Source organism: Ailuropoda melanoleuca, chromosome 5 (genome assembly GCF_002007445.2).
Source record: "Ailuropoda melanoleuca isolate Jingjing chromosome 5, ASM200744v2, whole genome shotgun sequence".
In the NCBI taxonomy this organism is placed as follows: domain Eukaryota; kingdom Metazoa; phylum Chordata; class Mammalia; order Carnivora; family Ursidae; genus Ailuropoda; species Ailuropoda melanoleuca.
This window is the reverse complement of record NC_048222.1, coordinates 24412012-24434425: the sequence shown is the minus strand read 5'-3', so window position 1 is coordinate 24434425 and position 22414 is coordinate 24412012. Positions and strand designations below refer to the sequence as shown.

The window sequence follows — 22414 nt, the reverse complement described above, 5'->3', positions numbered from 1 at the left end:
AACTTCTGCCACACCTCTGGGATCAGCCTCTCTTTGTCACCTCCCCACTAGCATGGTTTACTATGCTCTCTCTCATACATGGGTTACTATGACAGCCATGAAAAGGTCTCCCTGGCCTCCAGGTCCTTTTAAAACACAGCTGGACGAAAGAATCTTCTCTGAATACCATTTGGATTCCCTTTCCGTCCTATCCAACATGCTTGCTCTGCTTGCCTCCAGAGCTACCAGTCCTTCCTGCCTGGCTGCTCTGGGACATGTTTTATGCCTCAACCACCCACAGCCTTTGACCAGGAACCACTCCTGAACCTGAATTGTTAGTTGACCAGACAAACTAAGGGGAGCTAAATCATTCTGAGAGCGCTAGAGGCAGAATCTGTAAATGCTTGCTCAAGCTTCCAGAGCCAACATAAGTCCAGATCTGAGACCCCTGCCCCCCCATTATGGCTCCATTCTGAGACTGTATTGAGATTCCCACTGCTCTTTGCTCCTCCTCCCCATGAAGCCCTTTTATCTGACCCAGCTCAAGGGGGAATAAATGCCTGCTCCACGTTTCCCAACACCAGAAAGAGGACTCATGCTTAATTGTCGGCTCAAAACTAAATGTCTCTTGATAGCGTAAGGGGAAATGAGGGTATTGTTTAGTGGGTACAGAGTTTCAGTATGGGAAGATAAAAAAGTCCTGGAGATGGATGGTAGTAATGGTTTCACAACAATATGAACGTACTTAATGCACTGAACTGCACACTTAAAAATAGTTAAAATGATAAATTTTATGTTATGTATATTTTACCACAGTTTATCAACAAATAAATAAATGTTCATTCTTGCTTTCTACATCTTTTCTCAAGCAGCACCTTCCTATCCTGTGCCATCCCTACCACTTGCTCATAGTGGGACTCTTGTTGCTGGCCTCGCCTCTGAAGTTATGGGCCTCCAAGCCTATTCCTCTGCTCTTCCGTCCACCTTGAAGCCAGACACATTCTACTCTAATTCCTAACATATTCTTTAAGGCTCAGTTTAAGACATTTATTCCATGACACCCTCCTAAACTGTTTCACCTTGAAAAGTGACTTTCCCTTATTTAGAATTAATTACCTTAGCTTTCATGCAGACCCTCTTTTACACTATTACAAACTTTCTTCTGTCTCGTCTTGGATGTACAGGTTCCACACATATCTGTGTGTACCAGAAAACACTACAGTAAGAGTGTAAGCTTGCTGAGGGCAAGGATTTATTCCTGAATAATCTGCCAATCCCCACTCACTGAAAGTTTGCATATGGCTCACTCCGGGGAAACCCAAAAAAACATGGCCATGGTCTCAGCGCTCAAGGAACGTTTTAACAAAATTATTGTGATACAATATACAAAACAAAATTTGCCCTTTTAGTCATTTTAAGTGCACGTTTCTGTGGCATTAAGTAATTCACCATCATCAATCTCCAGAATTTATTCCTCTTCCCAAACTGAAACTCTGTACCTATCAAGCAAAAATTCTGCATCCCTTCTTCCTCATTCCATTTTCTGTCTGTCTGAGCTTGACTAAGCATCTTGTATGAGCAGAGTCACACAATACTTGTCCTTTTGTGACTGGCTTATTTCATTTAGCGTATTGTCTTCAAGGTTCATCCATGTTGTAGCATGTGTCAGAATCTTCTTTCTTTTAACGGGCAAATAATGTCCCAATGTATGGAAATACATTTCATTTTCCATTCATCACCAGCGGACACTGGATTCTTTCTACTTTTTCTGATTGTGAGTAATGCTGCTACAAATATGTACAAATACCTGTTAGAGTCCCTGCTTTCAATTCTTAGCAGTAGAATTGCTGGATCATATGTTAATACTACAATTAGTTTTTTGAGGTCAAGAATCCTCTAAGTACCCAAGGAGACAGAACCAGCATGTATGAAACCTTCAAGGCTAAATAGCAGAAAGAGCTTTCTAATTGGTCCCAGAACCTGGTAGCCATGCAAACCTTGATTCTACCACAGGGGTGACCTTGAGCACATCCCTTAAACATGAACCCATCAATACAAGTTCAGTCTACATAAAATATTCTTTTTTCCATTCCAAGATTCATATTGCCCTCACATTTCAGCATCTCTAAAATCAGCATGTGTTATATTTGGTGGTGCACCATATTTTAATGGTAACATTTTTTTCCCCATAGAGGGACATAAAAGAACAGTGATTCTTCTTACAAATGGTGGATACTTAGGTTCCAAATACAGCACCAGCTAGATGAAAACAGATAGTATCCTAAGCATGGATAACTTTCACTTTCCTTCATCAGGTTGTACAGTAATGACTATACAAATGTAACCAAAGGTCAAGAAAAGAGAGACCATGAAGGGTTTGACCCACTAGGGAAGTTTTCTTGGACGAGAAAGGATTTGAGCTTAACCATTCAGGATGAATAACTCATGATAAACTAAGGATAGAGGGGAAAGCATTTGATAGAGGAGAGCCTAGCAGATTAAAGGCAAGGAGATAAGTACGATTAAAATCCTAATTAAGCATGGGTAGGAGAAAGGAATATTTTCATGGGTATTGGCTTAATCAAATTTCTGAAGTGAGATAAATGAAATAAACCAGAGAAAGACAAATACTATAAGATCTCTCTTATATGTCAAATTAAAAAAAAAAGATGAAAATGAGCTCATAGATACCAAGACTAGATTGGTGACAGGTGCAGGTGGGTGAAATGGATGAAGGGGATCAAAAGTTACAAACTTCCAGTTATAAAATAAATAAGTCACAGGATATAATGTGCAGAACGTAACTATAATTAATAATACTGTGCTACACATTTGAAAGTTGCTAAGAGAGTAGATTTAAAAGTCCTCACCACAAGAAAAATAAATTTACAACTATACGGCAGCAGATGTTAACTAGACTTTTGTGGTGATCATTTCACAATAAAACAAAATTTTTTCTTTTCTTTTCTTTCTTTTCTTTTCTTTTCTTTCTTTTCTTTTCTTTCTTTTCTTTTTCCTTTTCTTTTTTTTTTTTTTTTTTTTTACAGAGAGAGCTGGGGGAGAGTGGTGGAAGGAGAAGGAGAGAACCTTAAGCACGCTACACTCTCAGCCTGGAGCCCGGTGTGGGACTTGATCTTATGATCCTGAGATCATGACCTGAGTGAAATCAAGAGTCAGACACTTAACCGACTGATCCACCCAGGTGCCCCAACAAAATTTTTGAAAAAAGAAAAAAGAAAAAAGAAATCAACAGTAAATAAACAAATAATTCAATTAGAAAATAGAAAGGATTTGAACAGACATTTCACCAAAGAAGATATATAGATGTATATAGATGACAAGTACATGAAGAGTTGTTCAAAATTATTAGTAATTAGGGAAATGCAAAATAAAACCACAAGGAGGTATCTGAGATAATACTATATGCTAATTAAAACAGCTTAAATTTAAAACAAATAATGAAAATACCAAATACTGGCAAGGAGGTAGAGATACTGGATCTCTCAGACATTTCTGCTGGAAATGTAGAATGGTGAAGCCTCTCTGGAAAACAGCTTTGCACTTTCTTATAAAATAAAACATACAGTTACCATAGGGGGCAGCAACTGCCCTCATCAGCCTTCATTCCAGAGCAATGAAAACATGTCCACACACAAACGTGCACACACATGTTCACAGTAACCTTATCTGTGATAACCCAACCTGGAAACAACCCAAAGGTCCTTGAAAGCATGAATGGCTAGACTAAAGTACATCTGTATGCTGGGACACTATTCGGCAATAAAAAGGAATGAGCAATCGATACATATTATAGCTTGAATCCGTCACATAGGCTTTATGCTGAATGAAAAAAGCCAGTCTTAGAAGATTACATTACATACTGCATGATTCCATTTTTATAACCTTAAGGGTATGACCAAAGTATAGAGATGTAAATATATATATAGTGGTTTCTAGGGAACAGGGTTGGGGAGGGTATGCAGGTAATATGACAATAAAGAGGTAGGGTGAGAGAGTTGCTTTGTGGGGATAAAACAGTTCAGAATGTGCTTATGGTAGTGGTTACATGAATCTATACATGACATAAAAATGCATAGAATTATACACACACACACACACACACACATGAACATACATAAGTGAGTACAGGTAAAAACTTGGTGATATCTGCTTAAGATCTCTAGTCTAGTTAACCATATAATGTCAATTTCCTGGCTTTGTTATCACACTGTAGTCATGCAAGATGCTGCTATTGGGGGAAGATAGAAGAAGAGTACTAGGACTCTGTATGGTTTTTGCAAATTTCTGTGAGGCTCTAATTATTTCAAAATAAAGTTTTCTCTTTTTAAAGGTTTTATTTCTAAGTAATCTCTACACTCTACACAACCTTAAGATCAAGACTCACATGCTTTACTGACTGAGCCAGCCAGTATCCCCAAAATAAAAAATTTTGGAAGAAAATCTAGAAGCTAATTACTAATCAAGACTCTATAAAGTATCCAAGATCCTTTGAGTCAAGGACTATCTCATGAAGAAGTGATATCTTCCCTGGAACTCCAGAGAAATGATTGCTCTTCATGTAAGCTTTATCAGTTTCTGCTGAAGCAATGCCTTCTGCGTTGGTCCAAAGTCTTCCTACTGAAGTAGGAACATCCTACATACCAATCCTAGTATTGGTAAGAGTCATTGACAATAGGCCTTGAGAGGCTAGAAGAGAAAGGCAGGACCTGGAGATGTATGGATGGGGATGTGACTGTGTAAGTGTAATGTGTGTGCGTGTGTGTGTGTGTGTGTTCATGCATGAATATGTGGAAGTTATGGGGGAGGAAGTTGCTGAGAAAGAAGTTACCAGTTACTTATTTTCCTCAGAGTTGGCTCCAGGTAGATAACGGCTGGACTGATCCAAGATTACAAATTCAGTCCCTTGGGGCTGACTTCGTTTTCTCGCAAAGCTATGAATGTTCTCTTACCCCACTGGATCCAAAGGGGCCTGGGAATAGAACTAGAGCGGATCCACACTAGTCCTTTGATAACCCACAGTATAGGTGTGTGATCTACTATCGCACGGGAACATTCCCGGTGAGATGGAAAATTGGACTTCTGAGTCACATAGGACTAGACTTGAATTCCAACCTTAATGCTCACTAGCTGTGGGGCCAGGAGCACTTGATTTAACTTCTCGGGGCCAGAGCAGTACACTAGTTAAGATCAGTTCATATTTTTTTTAAACATTTTCTATGTGTAAGGCACTATGCAAAACACTCACCTACCTCATAATTTTCCTTTAAGATTTTATTTATTTATTTGACAGAGAGTAAGAGAGCACAAGCAGGGGGAGCAGCAGAGGGAAAGAAGAAGCAGGGAACACAATGCGGGCTTCGATCCCAGGACCCTGGGATCATGCCCTGAGCCGAAGGCAGACACTTAACCAACTTAGCCACTCAGGCAGCCCCTCATAACTTTCTTGAATAATTTAAATGAGGTTATAAATCTTAAATTGCTTGGCAGAATACACGTATCAAGAAAGCAATTGATAAACTCTGCACTTAAATATTATCTCTAATATTGCAGTAACCAAGATGAAAAAGGAAGCATACTTCTCATTTGAGATTGGTACAATCTCTGAAAATATGCTGATTTTTAAATGGTGAAACAAGCTCAACTAACACCTACAGTCATTAAGTGTGCTCTGCCCTGGACATTAGTCATGATCCCTGAAAATTTCAGCACAAAGAATCCATGTGTTTGCTGGTGCATGTATTGAAGTTGGATTTTTCCTTAAGATACTCAAAAGAGTGCTTCCCTTAGTGTTAGCAACTTAGAAAACACAGAGCTATTTCCTTTCATCTAACTATGCAGTGATGTATCAGCCAAAGTAAATACAAAGACTATAGTTAAGTAAAAATGCAAGGAACATCAATGAGATGTAGACTTGAAATAAGTCAAATTACTTAAGTAAAGTTTTGGCTGAGTTGTGGAGTAAAATGCCAAATAAGATCTGATGCTGATTCATGATCTAAGACATAGGCTGATTTGGAGGAATTTTGTAACAGATGGCAGCTAATTTAGGACTTTAATCCTCTTAAGACTTGGTAAATATGAATCCAGGGTATGCTGACTTCTGCATGCGAATGTTTTGTCCTTGCTTTTAGCCTGGAGGCTGGGGTGTGCCTTCAAACACCCCCTTGAGGGTGGTGGTGTGTTGGTGAAGGTGATGGTTATGGTGATGGTGATGATAATAGTGATGGTGATGGTGGTGGTGATAGTGACATGCATGTGTATGTGTATTAGTTATAACAAGCGCCTTAGAGTGAGACAAACGACATGCTTAACTCTCATTAAAAAGGACCCCAATAGACAACTACAAAATACCAATTTAAACAGATGACATTCAGAGATTTTCAAGAAGGTCTTCTTCAAATGTTCTATCCCTTCCCCTACCTCTTTCATCTTCCCTGGAGCTCAATGAAATCTTTGGATTTCCAAGTTTAATTTTGCATTATAGTTTTTATGAAACCCGACATATGATTTCAAAGGCCATTTGCAGCCACCTTGACTTGGGCCTGACTGTTTCTCCATCTGGAGGGAAATAAGATAAATGCATAATTACATAAGGACCCCATTTTCCACTTTGCCCCATGTCACTTTATTCTGTGGAGGCACAGCCATGGTCTTTTGGGAGAACATTTGAAATCAAACACATCTGTTTGAATTCATTTTGCACGTAGAAGTTCCAAGCCCTAAGTAAAATGGAAAAACTAATTTTTTGTGGTTTTGAAAGCAAGTAAAATGGCCCAAATCACTTATGTTTCTTAATCCGTAGTGTGACCACTAGGTTGTTGATGTTCCATGGGAGTCTTTTCCAAATCAGTTACTTCCATAATTTGGTTTTTTAATCTTCTTCCTCAGTTTTTCCTTCAGCATAGTTGTTGGGTCTCAAATGTCTGGATATTTTAAATATCTGATCCCAACTGAATCTATTGGCAAGTACCCGCTTCCAATTTTTTTTTAAGTTACATTTTAGACCCTTTTAGCCTAAAGAGAAAACACCTGGAAAGCCAGCAAGTCTTAGAAATTCATTGAGAGAGAGAGAGAGAGAAAGAAATTCATTGAGAAGTTTAAAAAGTAATTCAAATGAGCTCTTTTCCTAAGCTGAGGTTTAATTAACCAATGTTAATTCTCAAAAAAAAAAAAAAAAACTCATTCCAACGGTCCAGAGTGCAAGTTCGCTGAGGTTTACATACTAAATGCTTGAAAGAAGCTTTGCACTACAACTGCTTTTCCCTCTCACTTTTAGGAAAGACAAAACAAACCAACAAACAAACAAAAACCCAGGGGAAAATTATGTAATTTCTGGGATTTTATAAGGGGAATTAGGAAGGAAAAAAATACACTTTTAGGGAATTTTCTAGCATCCATACACAATAAGCACAATTTCTTGTACCTTCTACTGTTTTATTCACAGGGCTGTATAAAGAGAGCTGCTGCTCAGAACAAGAACCACCAAGGAATCACAAAAATCTTCAAACATGAAACAAAAGTCTACTGATGTGTAGCAAATCAATCTTCATCGATTCATTTAATATATGACTCTTGAATGACTCCTATGTTCCAGGCCAAGGGCTAGGTGCTCAGGATAGAGATGTCGTTTTTTTTGTGGGGCTGATTTGTCATACTGCCAGGCTCTTGTCTTCTCTCAGGTCTAGTCCTGAGATAATTACTGGGCAGCTCTATTTTGGTACTGCAAGCTCAGGCTGTTTTAAGTTGAAGTCATTACCTCCTAAAATACCCCTCTTCTTTTGTCTTGCAAGTAACAAAAATGCATTAAAAGTAGTTTAAGAAAAATGGGTTATCCTAAGGATACAAAGGAAATCTTGTGAAACCCAAGGACAAGAAGCATAGTTGAGCCCCACGAAGAACAAGCACCTGGAAATGGAAAACATCTAAAACCAGGGCAGTCCTTCTGCCCTTTTCCATTTTTCTCTCTGGCAACCCATAATTCTCTTGTCCCTCCTTCTTCTTTTAATTTCTCTGTCTCTCCCTTTCCCTTTTTCTTTGTCTGTCTCTCTCTTCCATCTTTCTTTGTTTCTCAATGCAAAAGAATAGCTGCTACTTCTTTCCCAAAATGTTGTGTTCTCCCAGTTCAAGTTCTAACTGAGGCTATTTAGTGACTCCAGTTTTGACTCAATATTTTGGAGAGAAAAATCTTATTGAATAGCTCAGTTATGAAGCTAAATATATGCATACTTATGTAGGATAGATAGATGGATAGAAGATAGATAGATGATAGATAGATAGGTGTAGGAGATATGTATATATCTCTTTATAGGACACCTATGATATATATTTATATATAGATCACATATCTATATCTATCTATATATCTATATAGATCTATATCTATATCTATATCTATATCTATCTAACCTAGGGTACCATTTTCCTTGACCCTATAGGCAGTATAGTATACTGGTTGAAGCACTTACTATTTGTATGCTCCTGATCAAATCACTTACCTCCCTGTGTTTTACTTTCTTTGTCTATAAAATAGTACAATAACAGTATATATCACATAAAATTGCTATGAGGATTAAATGAGATGATGCATATGAGAAATTAGTCACAGTCTGAGCACAGAATATGCCATAACAAAATGTTATTTGTCGCTATTATTCTAAGATTATTTTGAGTCAATTGTTTGGCAGTTGCCTGAACACATTTTCTCATGGAAACATTATACATGGTTGTTGGATTCCCTGTTCTATCCAGTGGAGGAGCCTGAATGGGGCTCGATCCCAGAATGCTGGGATCACGCCCTGAGCTGAAGGCAGACACTTAAGGACTGCGTCACCCAGGTGCCCCTAAATATCTGAAAATTTTAAGAAATATTCACAATGCAGGGGCGCCTGGGTGGCACAGCGGTTAAGCGTCTGCCTTCGGCTCAGGGCGTGATCCCGGCGTTATGGGATCGAGCCCCACATCAGGCTCCTCCGCTATGAGCCTGCTTCTTCCTCTCCCACTCCCCCTGCTTGTGTTCCCTCTCTCGCTGGCTGTCTCTATCTCTGTCGAATAAATAAATAAAATCTTAAAAAAAAAAAAAAGAAATATTCACAATGCAGACTATTTCAAGCTCTATGATGTGTTTTGTTTTTTGGTTTTTTTTTAGATTTTATTTATTTACTTGGCAGAGAAAGATAGCAAGAGAGGGAACACAAGCAAGGGGAGTGTGAGAGGGAGAAGCAGGCTTCCCGCTGAGCAGGGAGCCCGATGAGGAGCTCGATCCCAGGACCCTGGGATCATGACCTGAGCCGAAGGCAGACATTTAACAGCTGAGCCACCCAGGCGCCCCAAGATCAATGACTTTGAAGACAAATCATTTCAATAGAAATTATCCAAACTGAAGAACTAGAAATGTGATCTAAAAACAACAAGAACAACAAACCACTGAACAGAGACAAAATGACATTTGAGGTTGTATCAAGAAATCTAGCCTGTGTATAATTGGAGTTCCAGAAGGAGGAAAAAAAGAAAATGGGACAGAAAAGGTATTTGAAAAGATGTTAGCCAAATGTTTTCCAAATTTGATTAAGAATATCAATCACTATGTAAAGATGAGCATGTCCTAAGTGGGATAAATACAACAAACCACACCTGAGCACCTCATTGTCAAATTGTCAAAAACTAATGATAAAGAAAAAAAATCATAAGACAGACAGAGAAAAAAAGAAATAATTGGTGATCAACAGAAAGTGGAAAGTGGTATCTTTAAAGTGCTGAAAGAAAAATGTAAATTCTAAAAGTATATGCCCATGAAAACATGTTTAAACACGAAGGTAAATTAAAAACATTTTCAGGTTTTAAAAAGCTGAATTTTTCCAGCAAAGTACGAGAGTATAGAAAATGCTTACTAAAGGAAGTTTATTTAGCTGAAGAGAAGTGATGCAAGATAGAAATCTGTATCTACAGGAAGGAATTAGAACATGTGAAATCATAAATATGTGTGTAAATAAAAAAAAAAAAAAGACTATCTTTTCTCTTAAATTTTCTAAATGGTAATTGATTATAAAGCAAAAAATAATAACAAGGTTTTGTGGGGTTTATAACATATATGGCAGTAAAATATATGACAATAATAGCACAAAAAGATTAAATGAGATTATTCTGTTGTGTGGTTCTCCTTATTCTATACTTGAAGTAGTATGTATTATCTGAAACTAGACTGTGAAAAGTTAAAAATCCATATTATAATCCATAAGTAACCAAAAATATAGGGCCACAAAGTTAATAAAGGAGATAGAACAAAATACTAAAAAATACTCAACTCAAAGGGGGAAAAAAGAGGAACAGAAAAAAAACACAGGAGTTGAATAGAAAACAAATAGTAACATGGTAGAATTAAACCCAACCATATCAATAATTTTATTAAATGAACTATGCGTCCCGATTAAAAAGCATTGATTATCACACAGGATAAGAATCAAATACTGGCATGCAGGTGGCTCGGTCCGTTAAGCGTCTGACATCAGCTCAGTTCATGATCTCAGGATCCTGGGATCAAGCCCCATATCAGGCACTGTGCTCAGTAGGGAGTCTGCCTATCCCTCTCCCTCGGCCCTCCTCCCCGCCTCACCCCCACTCATGTGCACACGCTCTCTCTCACTTTCTCTCATAAATAAATAAAATCTTTTAAAAAATTATGGTGACTAGCTTTTTCGCAACCGGTTTGCCGCCAGAACACAGTTCAGGTGTCGTGAAAACCACCGCTTAACCTAAACCAAAATGGGAAAGGAAAAGACTCACATCAACATCGTCGTCATTGGACACGTAGATTCGGGCAAGTCTACCACTACTGGTCATCTGATCTACAAATGTGGTGGGATCGACAAAAGAACTATTGAGAAATTCGAGAAGGAGGCTGCTGAGATGGGAAAGGGCTCCTTCAAGTATGCCTGGGTCTTGGATAAACTAAAAGCTGAACGTGAACGTGGTATCACCATTGATATCTCCCTGTGGAAATTCGAGACCAGCAAGTATTACGTGACCATTATCGATGCCCCAGGACACAGAGACTTCATCAAAAACATGATTACAGGAACATCTCAGGCTGACTGTGCTGTCCTGATTGTTGCTGCTGGTGTTGGTGAATTTGAAGCAGGTATCTCCAAGAATGGGCAGACCCGTGAGCATGCCCTTTTGGCTTACACACTGGGTGTAAAACAGCTGATTGTTGGTGTTAACAAAATGGATTCCACTGAGCCACCCTACAGCCAGAAGAGATACGAGGAAATTGTTAAGGAAGTCAGCACCTACATTAAGAAAATTGGCTACAACCCCGACACAGTAGCATTTGTGCCAATTTCTGGTTGGAATGGTGACAACATGCTGGAGCCAAGTGCTAACATGCCTTGGTTCAAGGGATGGAAAGTCACCCGTAAAGATGGGAACGCCAGTGGAACCACACTGCTTGAAGCTCTGGATTGCATTCTGCCACCAACTCGTCCTACTGACAAGCCCTTGCGTCTGCCTCTCCAGGATGTCTACAAAATTGGTGGTATTGGTACTGTCCCTGTGGGCCGAGTGGAGACTGGTGTTCTTAAACCTGGCATGGTGGTCACCTTTGCTCCAGTCAATGTTACAACTGAAGTAAAGTCTGTTGAAATGCACCATGAAGCGTTGAGTGAGGCTCTTCCTGGGGACAATGTGGGCTTCAATGTCAAGAACGTATCTGTCAAAGATGTTCGTCGTGGCAATGTGGCTGGTGACAGCAAAAATGACCCACCAATGGAGGCAGCTGGTTTCACGGCTCAGGTGATTATCCTGAACCATCCAGGCCAAATCAGTGCTGGATATGCACCTGTGCTGGATTGTCACACAGCTCACATTGCTTGCAAGTTCGCTGAGCTGAAGGAGAAGATAGATCGTCGTTCTGGGAAAAAGCTGGAAGATGGTCCCAAGTTCTTGAAATCTGGTGATGCTGCCATTGTTGATATGGTTCCTGGCAAGCCTATGTGTGTTGAGAGCTTCTCTGACTATCCTCCTCTGGGCCGTTTTGCAGTTCGTGACATGAGACAGACGGTTGCTGTGGGTGTCATCAAAGCGGTGGACAAGAAGGCAGCTGGAGCTGGCAAGGTCACCAAGTCTGCCCAGAAAGCTCAGAAGGCTAAATGAATATTATCCCCAATACCTGCCACCCCAGTCTTAATCAGTGGTGGAAGAACGGTCTCAGAACTGTTTGTGTCAATTGGCCATTTAAGTTTAATAGTAAAAGACTGGTTAATGATAACAATGCATCGTAAAACCTTCAGAAGGAAAGGAGAATGTTTTGTGGACCATTTGTTTTTTTGTGTGTGTGTGGCAGTTTTAAGTTATTAGTTTTTAAAATCAGTACTTTTTAATGGAAACAAACTTGACCAAAAATCTGTCACAGAATTTTGAGACCCATTAAAAAACAAGTTTAATGAGAAAAAAAAAAAAAAAAAAATTATGGTGACTAACATAACATAATAAAAAAATAAATTTAAAAATTAAATTAAAATTTAAAAAAGAAGCAAGCACCAATTGCATGCTCATTATAAGGGACACATTTTATATATAAGGACACATTTGAACATAAAATGTTGGAAAAGATACACTATGCAAATAAGGAAGCTGGTGTGGTTATATTAATATCAGACAATGTAGATGTCAAGAGGAGAAGCATTACCAGAAATATAGAGGGGTATTATCATTCTAAATGGGTTATTCATCAAGACAAAAAATCCTCCTGAGCATCTAATAATAGATTCTCAACATACATGAAGCAAAAATAACAGAGATAAAGAGAAAAATGTTGGACACTTTACCACTCTCTCAGTAATTTACAGAGCAAGTTAAACAAAAATGTGAATAGGGATATAGAAGACTTTAATAATACTATTAGTCACCCTCACTTAATTGTAGTGTTTTATATAAAATGCTATATCCAATAATACACATTTTTAAAAATGCAAATGAAACATTCATCTAAATAGACTATATCCCATAAAACAAGTTGCAATAAATTTTAAAAGATTGACATCATAGAAACTTACGTTAGAAAGTAAGAACAATATGATATCTAGAAAATCCCAAATACTTAGAAAGTAACCAACACTATTTCTAAATAATCTATACATCCATAAAGAAACCACAAGAGAATTAGAAAATATATTAAGTTGAATGATAATTAAAACACACGATATCAATATTTGTGTAAAGTAGATGACTCCGATTCACCAGTTCTTCATACCCTGTAGAGGACACCGTGGTTGCTTCCCCAACATCTATCACCATTCTCTTAATAAATACTTGATTTTCCTGTTATCTCACCTCATGCATCTGAGGATTTTGTATAAAACTGGTTCCCATGAGAGTCCAGAGATGGGGCATAAAGTTTACAATACGCTAATTAACACATTCCCATCTTTGGTCAAGATAATACTTTAGACAAGGACATGACTCAATCTGGGCCAACAGGTAAAAATAAATTCAAATTAAAATGACACAAATGATAAGGAAACTTGTTATATCTCACACTAATAGGTCTAGCTGTAAGTCAATTCCAGAGTTGGTTAATTCAACAAGTTGATGATATTGTCAAGGACACAATTGTCTTTCAATTTTTGTTTTTGTCATCTTCATCGTGTTCTTATCACATTGTAGTTTATCCTATGCAGGCAAGATAATACTCAAAAGAAAGAAAAGAATCATTTCCTCCTTGTGTGTTTCACTTTAAGAATTGAAGAAAATTTTCCTAGAACCTCCTCTGCAGATTTCTATTTATTCTGCATTGGCCAGAATTGCATCAAAGTCCATGCTTAAATCCCGACTTGGACCAATGTTGGTTTTCCCCATGGAGCTAGGGCCTAGCTCCTTACAAGCACAGAGAATGTGGGAAAAATAAGCCAGATCAGTCTTTTAGTGAGGAAGAAGAGGGGGACCAACTTTTGGGTAGAAACCAATATCTGCTACTCTGTAAGATACCATTCAATATTGCACCAGGCTGAAACAGCTCAGAAATGTCACCTTTAAAGTATTTTATGTAATTGTATTGGGTGTTGTGTCATAGGGTTTTAAGAAGTTGAGGTGTGCCTTACGCCAGTTAGAATGGCAAAAATAGACAAGGCAAGAAACAACAATTGTTGGAGAGGATGTGGAGAAAGGGGATCCCTCCTACATTGTTGGTGGGAATGCAAGTTGGTACAGCCACTCTGGAAAACAGTGTGGAGTTCCCTTAAAAAGTTAAAAATTGAGCTACCCTGGGGCGCCTGGGTGGCACAGCGGTTGAGCGTCTGCCTTCAGCTCAGGGCGTGATCCCCGCATTGTGGGATCGAGCCCCACATCAGGCTCTTCCACTATGAGCCTGCTTCTTCCTCTCCCACTCCCCCTGCTTGTGTTCCCTCTCTCGCTGGCTATCTCTATCTCTGTCAAATAAATAAATAAAATCTTTAAAAAAAAATTGAGCTACCCTATGATCCAGCCATTGCACTACTGGGTGTTTACCCCAAAGATACAGACGTAGTGAAGAGAAGGGCCATATGCACCCCAATGTTCATAGCAGCATTGTCCACAATAGCTAAATCGTGGAAGGAACCGAGACGCCCTTCAACAGTTGACTGGATTAAGAAGCTGTGGTCCATATATACAATGGAATATTACTCAGCTATCAGAAAGAACGAATTCTCAACATTTGCTGCAACATGGACGGCACTGGTGGAGATAATGCTAATTGAAATAAGTCAAGCAGAGAAAAACAATTATCATATGATTTCTCTCATCTATGGAACGTAAGAACTAGGATGATGGGTAGGGGAAGAAAGGGATAAAGAAAGAGGGGGTAATCAGAAGGGGGAATGAAACATGAGAGACTATGGACTATGAGAAACAAACTGAGGGCCTCAGAGGGGAGGGGGGTGGCGGATTGGGATAGACCGGTGATGGGTAGTAAGGAGGGCACATATTGCATGGTGCACTGGGTGTTATACGCAACTAATGAAGCATCGAACTTTACATCGGAAACTAGGGATGTACTGTATGGTGACTAACATAATAAAAAATCATTAAAAAAAAATCATTAAAAAAAAAAGAAGTTGAGGATTTTTATTAGGTGGATGTTAGGGGTGGAGAAAGAAGGATCCAGGATGAGAGACAGTATGTATAAAGGCACAGAGACTTAAAACAGAAAAGCATGTTCAGGGAATTTCAAGTACTATAATTTAGCATGCCTGCAGTGAAGAATGAAAGCAGGGAGCAGAGGTAGATATGGCTAGATAGGTAGGCAGGGGCTAGATCACTCTGCTAGGGAGTTTGAACTCCATCCTATGGGAATGAGAGTGCCATGTTGGATGGGTATTTTAGAAAACTCACACTGGTAGTCATGTGGAAGAGGAGTGAGTCTGAAGGATGGGTGAGGAAACCCTCCCAACAGATCAGGAAGGAGGTGGGGGTGAAGTATGTGGCTAAAGAGGAGTGTAGAGTTGAGGGATATCTAGAAGGAGAATCAACAGAATTTAATGGCCAATGAAGTTAGAATGGCCTAGAGCTGCCTGACATGGGAAACAGAGGTTTCACAAAAAAAGTAGTGGGATTATATTTTAATTATATTTTTTCTTCTATAAGATGGACTAAAAACATTTGTTTGAGCTTGTGGTCCAGTAAAAGATTGCATCATGACTGGCAGAGTTGACCTTAACATCATGGGAGTTGGGAGAAAACTCTTGACAAAATTGTGAAGTTTAACTTCCAAAGTCTTTAATGTTCTCTTCCTGTTTTGTGGCATTCCCAGGAAGCACCTATATAACCATCCAATTACTATTTTTTGAGCATGTATTCTTATAAATGTCATCTTATAAAACAGAACTTACCATACAACACCAGTATCTCAAGTCGAGAGATATGGTACAGTATCTGCAAAGATGTTGGTCCAAAATTCCTCCACCTCTGATTGTACATGCCATTACTCCCATCAAGAGAGGGAGTCTGTTTCCCGTTCTCTGGCATTATAACTTGTTATGACCAATAAAATGCAGCAGAAATGGTACATGAGTTCTGGAGCCTAGACCCGGAGAGGCCTTGCTTTCTTGGATTTCTGAGCTATGTGTTAAGAAGTCTGACAAATCTGCTGGAGAGACCACACAGAAAGACAAAGTCCCAGTCAGCCCCCATGCTGTTCCAGCTGTCTCACCAGAGGTTCTAGCCATGGAGGTGACACTAACTTGGATCATCCAACCCGATCAATCCTCCAGATGCTGTTACTTATGAACAACCCTAAGTGAGACCAACAAAAGTACTGTCCAGCTTAGCCAGGACCACATTTCAGAATTGCAGGTAAATAAATAGTAATTATTTTAAGCTACTAAATTTTGGGGTAGTTTATTATACTACTGATAAATAACTGATAAAGGAAGTAAAGATATTAATTTTAAATGTAGCAAAGCTAGGATTTTAAGGACTAAATACAGATCTGGTCACATTTTTTTCCTAAAGAGAATCAGAAAGAGGGCTATGTCTATGCAAATGAATTAGTCCATTACCTAGCACTAATCTATTTATGGCCAAGTGTGTGATGGTTGCTACCCAGAGCACACAAAGTAGAAGGCATAGAGCTTCCAAGTTGGTAAAGGAAACCATATTCACACAAGAAGACAACACACCATATAATAATTTGTGATAGTGAAATCTAGGCAGTGGGACAAGTCAATATGCTATATATCTCAGGCAGATACCCCACAGTGTTTCAAGTAGGTAATCAGGGAAGACACAAACCTATTAGAGAGTTGGGGGATGAGCCATCTGGGCTTCACTTTTTTTTTTTTAAAGATTTTATTTATTTATTCGACAGAGATAGAGACAGCCAGCGAGAGAGGGAACACAAGCAGGGGGAGTGGGAGAGGAAGAAGCAGGCTCATAGTAGAGGAGCCTGACGCGGGGCTCGATCCTATAATGCCGGAATCACGCCCTGAGCCGAAGGCAGACGCCCAACCGCTGTGCCACCCAGGCGCCCCTTTTTTTTTTTAAGATTTATTTATTTATTTTGAGAGAGAGAGAGCAGGGGGAGGGGCAGAGAGAGAGGGAAAGGGAGAGAGAGAAAGCTAAGCAGACTTCCTGTTGAGCTCAGAGCTCAAAGTCAGATTTGATCTCACGACCCTGAGATCATGACCTGAGCCGAAATCAAGAGTCAGACACTCAACAAACTGAGCCACTCGGGCACTCATGGGTCTTATTTATTTAAACCATGCAAGAGTCAGGTCTGGCCTGTGCCATCCTTTGTAAATGAAACTGTGGTGGACATTGATTCCTCCAGAAATGACTAAATTACATGGTTTGGAAGGTCCTTGCCATTTTTTCCTGGCAAGTTTCTTCTTCTATATATGAGTTTATCAAAGGTTAATGATTCTTATAAGGAAGTTTAAGCTTGAAGAAGGAAAGTCCATAAGTAACCTGTAGCTAGACTCGGTTCCAGATAGTGAGCCAAGGAGCATGAACAAATGTATCTCATCAAACAAAGCTTCTGCCTGTTTTCAAAATATAAAGCTACAATTACTACAGTGATCAACACAATGTAAAATTCATGTAATGATTCACATGGTTCAATAAAACAGAATGGAAAGTCAAGAAATAAACTCTCACATTTTTGGGCAAAGTTGCCAATGTAATTCAATGATGAAAGGATACTTTTTCAACAGATATTGCTGGGGCAACTAGATATGTATATGCCCAAAAAAATGACATTAAACCCTTACTTCACACCATGCACAAAAATCAACTCAAAATGGAATATTGACCTAAATGTAAAAGTTAAAACTATAAAACTTCTAGAAAAAAAATAGGAGGAAATCTCTGTGACTTTAAGTTAGGCAAAGACTACTTAGATATGACACCAAAAGTATGATCACAATTTATTTCATGTATTAGACTTTGTAAAAATTAATAACTTTTGCTTTCAAAAGAGACCATTAAGAAAATGAAAATATGACATGGACTGGGAGAAAAGAATTACAAACCACATATATAATTAAAGACTTCTATCTAGAATATATAAAGAATTCTTACAACTCAATAACAAGAAGACAAACAACCCAATTTTAAAATAGATAAAATATTTCAGTAGATATTTTACCAAAGAAGAAATATAAGTAGATAATGAATCCATGAAAAGACCTGCAAGCCCACTAAAATATCTATAATTTTAAAAGGAGAGCCAATACCATGGATCCATAATAGAACTTATATGAATCTCAAAAACTTATGCTAAGTGAAAGAAAAGTCCAGACAGAGTGATGCTATTGATATGAAATGTCTAGAAATTGCAAATCTGTAGAGTCAGAAAGATTACCCATCATCTAGGGCTGGGACAGAAGCCAGCACTGACTGTAGATGGGCACAAGGGGACTTTTTGGAGTGATGGAAACATTCCAAAACTGGATCATAGTGACGGCTGCACAACTTTAAAACTTTGCAAAAACAAAACAAAACAAAACATTGAATTGTGCACTTACAATGGGTGAATTTAAAGGTATGTAAATTATATTTCAGTGTTATTTTTTAAATAGAAAAAAATAATGATAAAGAGAAAATATAAGAAACTCTGAGCAACAGGTACATGAAAGTTCATGAGATAGGCCATGTGAAAAGTGCACCGTGATGTTTTAAGCCAGATGTGAATTATAACAATAATAATGACGATATGGGATGTTGCAATTGCAGAAAACAAATTTTTTAATGATTTTTTATTATATTATGTTGGTCACCATACAGTACATCCCCGGATTCCGATGTAAAGTTCGATGATTCATTAGTTGCGTATAACACCCAGTTCACCATGCAATACGTGCCCTCCTTACTACCCATCACCAGTCTATCCCATTCCCCCACCCCACTCCCCTCTGAAGTCCTCAGTTTGTTTCTCATAGTCCATAGTCTCTCACGCAGAAAAAAAATTTTTAAATATATCAACTTCAGGTGAATTTAGCAACCAAAAGAATTTAAGTTAGACATAAAGAGGACTTTAAAAACTTTAAAAAATTTTAATAGTTGTTAAATCCTATAGTTTTAAAAAATATCCCACTCACCATCTAGTGCCATCTTAAAATAGTTTTAACTTCATCTTGACTTCTCAGATTCCAGAGATGACAAGAGAAGTGAGAGCCAACCAAGTCTGTTTTCCTGCTTTATGGTTTTAGAGTCCTTCAGCCATCATCAGAAACAGATGGCTTCAAATATGTTGCTTTTTCCTCCTCTTCGCATTTATTCCCATGTCCAGATTTCTGCATTACTAGTGTATTTGGTGTGTTTTTTATGCTCGTTAGTCATTTTTTTTTCCTGTTCAGCTAGCCTGAGGTCCAGTATAATTGCATAGGAACCTGATGAAGCTTCCTCTAGACGGTGGGCATGTGGGAAAGCAGGAGGATGCAGTGCAGGGCAAGGAAAATGCAGGAAGAAGGCAGGGAGATTCCCAAGCCCAACTCCCAGCTATTTTTCTGGGGTCTGGCTACTACCTTTCCCTGGGAAATTTATTTTTTTACCCAGAATCTTATCCTTAATCATTCTACTTAGAGACACCCAAGGATGACTGACAAAGGGATTTCTGTTGAATCCTTCACCTTCTTTCAAATGGAACAAGCATCCAAGGACAAAGAAAAATTGTTAGTGCCCATATATCACTTTTTAATTTTATTTTAAAATAAAATAGCACACTGTATGCTTTCAGCTATATGGCATCCTGGAAAAGGCAAAACTATGGAGACAGTAAAAAGATCAGTGGTTGCCAGGGTTGGGGGAAGATGGGATGAATAGGTGGAGCTCAGAGGATTTTCGGGGCAGTGAAACTGCTCTGTATGATACTATAATGAAGGATATATGTTATGATAGATTTGTCCAAACCCATAGAAGGTACCATGTCAAGAATGAACTCTAATGTGAACTATGGATTTTAGGTGATCATGATATGTCAGTGTAGTTTCATCAATTACATTAAATGCACCACAGGGTAGGGGATGTTGCTAGTGAGGATATGTATATAGGCAGGGAAAAGGGAATATAGGAAATTTCTGTACTTCTTTCTCAATTTTGTTATGAGTAAAAATGAGTAAAACTACTCTAAAAACTACTACTAAACTACTCTAAAAAAATAAAGCAATTAAAAACTTTTTAATAAAAGGAAAGTGCAGAATTGATAGGTGCAAGAAATACCAAAATCCTGGTGCTGTCATTTTGCTGCTGAATGGTAGTCACCAGGATTTTATGAGCTCATTCTCTTGATCTCACTGCAAAAGCAGTGATGGTGGCCATCATTAATATTATTTGTGATTATTCTTCCTTGACTTCTTTGCTTCCGGCATGCAACATCAGCCTACTTACTCCACAGATGCTCAGGGCAACCCCAAGCCTGTACATCATCTTTAGAATTCAAGAAATTACTAGACCTACAAGTAGCCCACCACTGATACATTTGTTCCCCAACATCCCTGCCCAGAATTCTTCCTGGCTCCCAAAATAGACCTTTCATTCTCCTTGCCAGTTAGACGGACAGAAGTCAGAAGTACAGCCACTTTGGAACAATGGCGTTAAGACAGCTATTGAGAAGAAAATATGAAGGTATTTTATTTTGCTTTGCTGTTTGTGTATGAAATATTATATGACAATATAAATTCTGGAGAATAGAATTTAGGTTTTGCTCTCCCTGTATTTTTTCAAGACTCCACTGCAAGAATGTCACCAAGGCCATGTGCTTCCTTGTCAGGGAGAAGTCTGTATCACAAAGCTGAATGAGGTTTCCTGAAGACAAATTTCTCTTCTTGTCTTTGTGTAAACCTACTCTGAATGGTCAATTCAAAGAATTACAGGGGTGGCCTGTAATAAAAAAAAAAAAAAAAGGAAGCAACTAGAAGACCTAGTCCATAGGGTGCAATAGCTACCTAGCAAAAACCAGTCAACTAGGGCTCATCAGGAAAGAAGACACGTAGGATGCTCAGATGTCCCTTCATCTAGGTGCTGGTTCATGGTTTACCTTTTACTGGAGAGAGGTTTTAATTAAAACAAGAGCTAAATTCCATGTAAGCCTACCAAACATGTTTGTTAACTGCATCCAGTCCCAGAGCCCAGTTTGTGACCTCTGGCCTAGACTCATTGAGGAAATTATGTGCCATGTCCTGGAAAAGCAGGGGAGAGAGAGTCCCCAACACCAAAAAGAGACCAGGTTATCTACATGGCCATGCTTTAGGATGATGGCAGGCCTTCTGGGATGGCTTCATGATATACCCAAAGAGGCCCCATGCTCCCAGTCCTTGGAGATATTCCCATGTTTTGATGGCAATAAGGCTAATGGACTCCCAGAGCTCATGGCCTTCTGGTGCTGACCAGAACACTCTCTCTGATGCTCTGGGGCTCTGTAAAATCCTGTCACCTTGGCAAAATCCTTGGTGGCAGTTTCTTAATGACTGAGATGGATTTTCTACCAGTTAAGCAGGATAAGGGCCTAAGGTCATATTTGATTCAATTTGAAAGGAATAAATAAAAGTAACATTTTACTAGCTGCATTTATATCGTTAGTTCACACTTTTACAAAAATAAAGCTCCCAATAGACATTCCTGATCTTGTACTCCTCTATACCCCTGGTCTGAACCCACTCTCATCTCCACTCCCTAGGGGTAGGGCACAGTGGCATAAGAGGCTGGGAGGGTGGAAGGATATCTTGTTCATTCATCATACTGTAATAATGTCTTTGTGAAGCTGATAGCTTAATGATTTGTTTTCTAGGTCACCCCAGTATGTTTCCAAGTCATTACTGGAATTGTAATAAAGGTCATTCTTTATTACAAAGTATATCAGTTTACTAGGGCTGCTATAACAAAATACCACAGACTGGGTGGCTTAAACCGCAGAAATTTATTGTCTCACAGTTCTGGAGTCTAGAGGTTTGAGATCAAGGTGTTGATAGGTTGGTTTCTACTGAGGCTTCTCTCCTTGTCTTATAGGTGAACATCTCCTTGTGTTTTTCCTCTATGTATCTGTGTCCTAATCTCCTTATCTTAAAGACACCAGTCATATTGAATTAGGGTCTACCCTAAAGACCCTCATTTTAACTTGACTACCTCTATAAAGATCCTATCTCAAATATAGTCACATCTGAAGTACTGGGGGTTGAGACTTCAACAAATGGAAAGTGGGAGGGGGCACCCCATAAATTAGTCCATAATACAAAGAGGCGGGTCACGTTATCCAGGATCCTTGAAGTCTGTCACTCCACATAAATACAGATCTAATCATATCAAAACCCATACCAGCTAAGTCTTTCAAATTTTAGGCTTCTGAACTTACTTTCCAGACTTCCGCACAATGGAGGGACTTCTTCAAAACTTACGGCGTATTCAAAACAAAACTCTTTCTAGTTTTCCCAGTGAAATTTTTATAGTTCTA

General features: G+C 38.7%; 1 protein-coding gene across 1 annotated transcript; it reads left to right on the top strand.

Moving 5' to 3' along the window:
* Window positions 1-10673: 10673 nt before the first annotated feature.
* LOC100470920 (elongation factor 1-alpha 1) lies at window positions 10674-12292 on the top strand. Its single transcript, XM_034660420.1, has one exon. It carries the CDS (start codon window positions 10759-10761, stop codon window positions 12145-12147), a length of 1389 nt encoding a protein of 462 aa, XP_034516311.1. The 5' UTR covers window positions 10674-10758; the 3' UTR covers window positions 12148-12292.
* Window positions 12293-22414: the final 10122 nt, after the last annotated feature.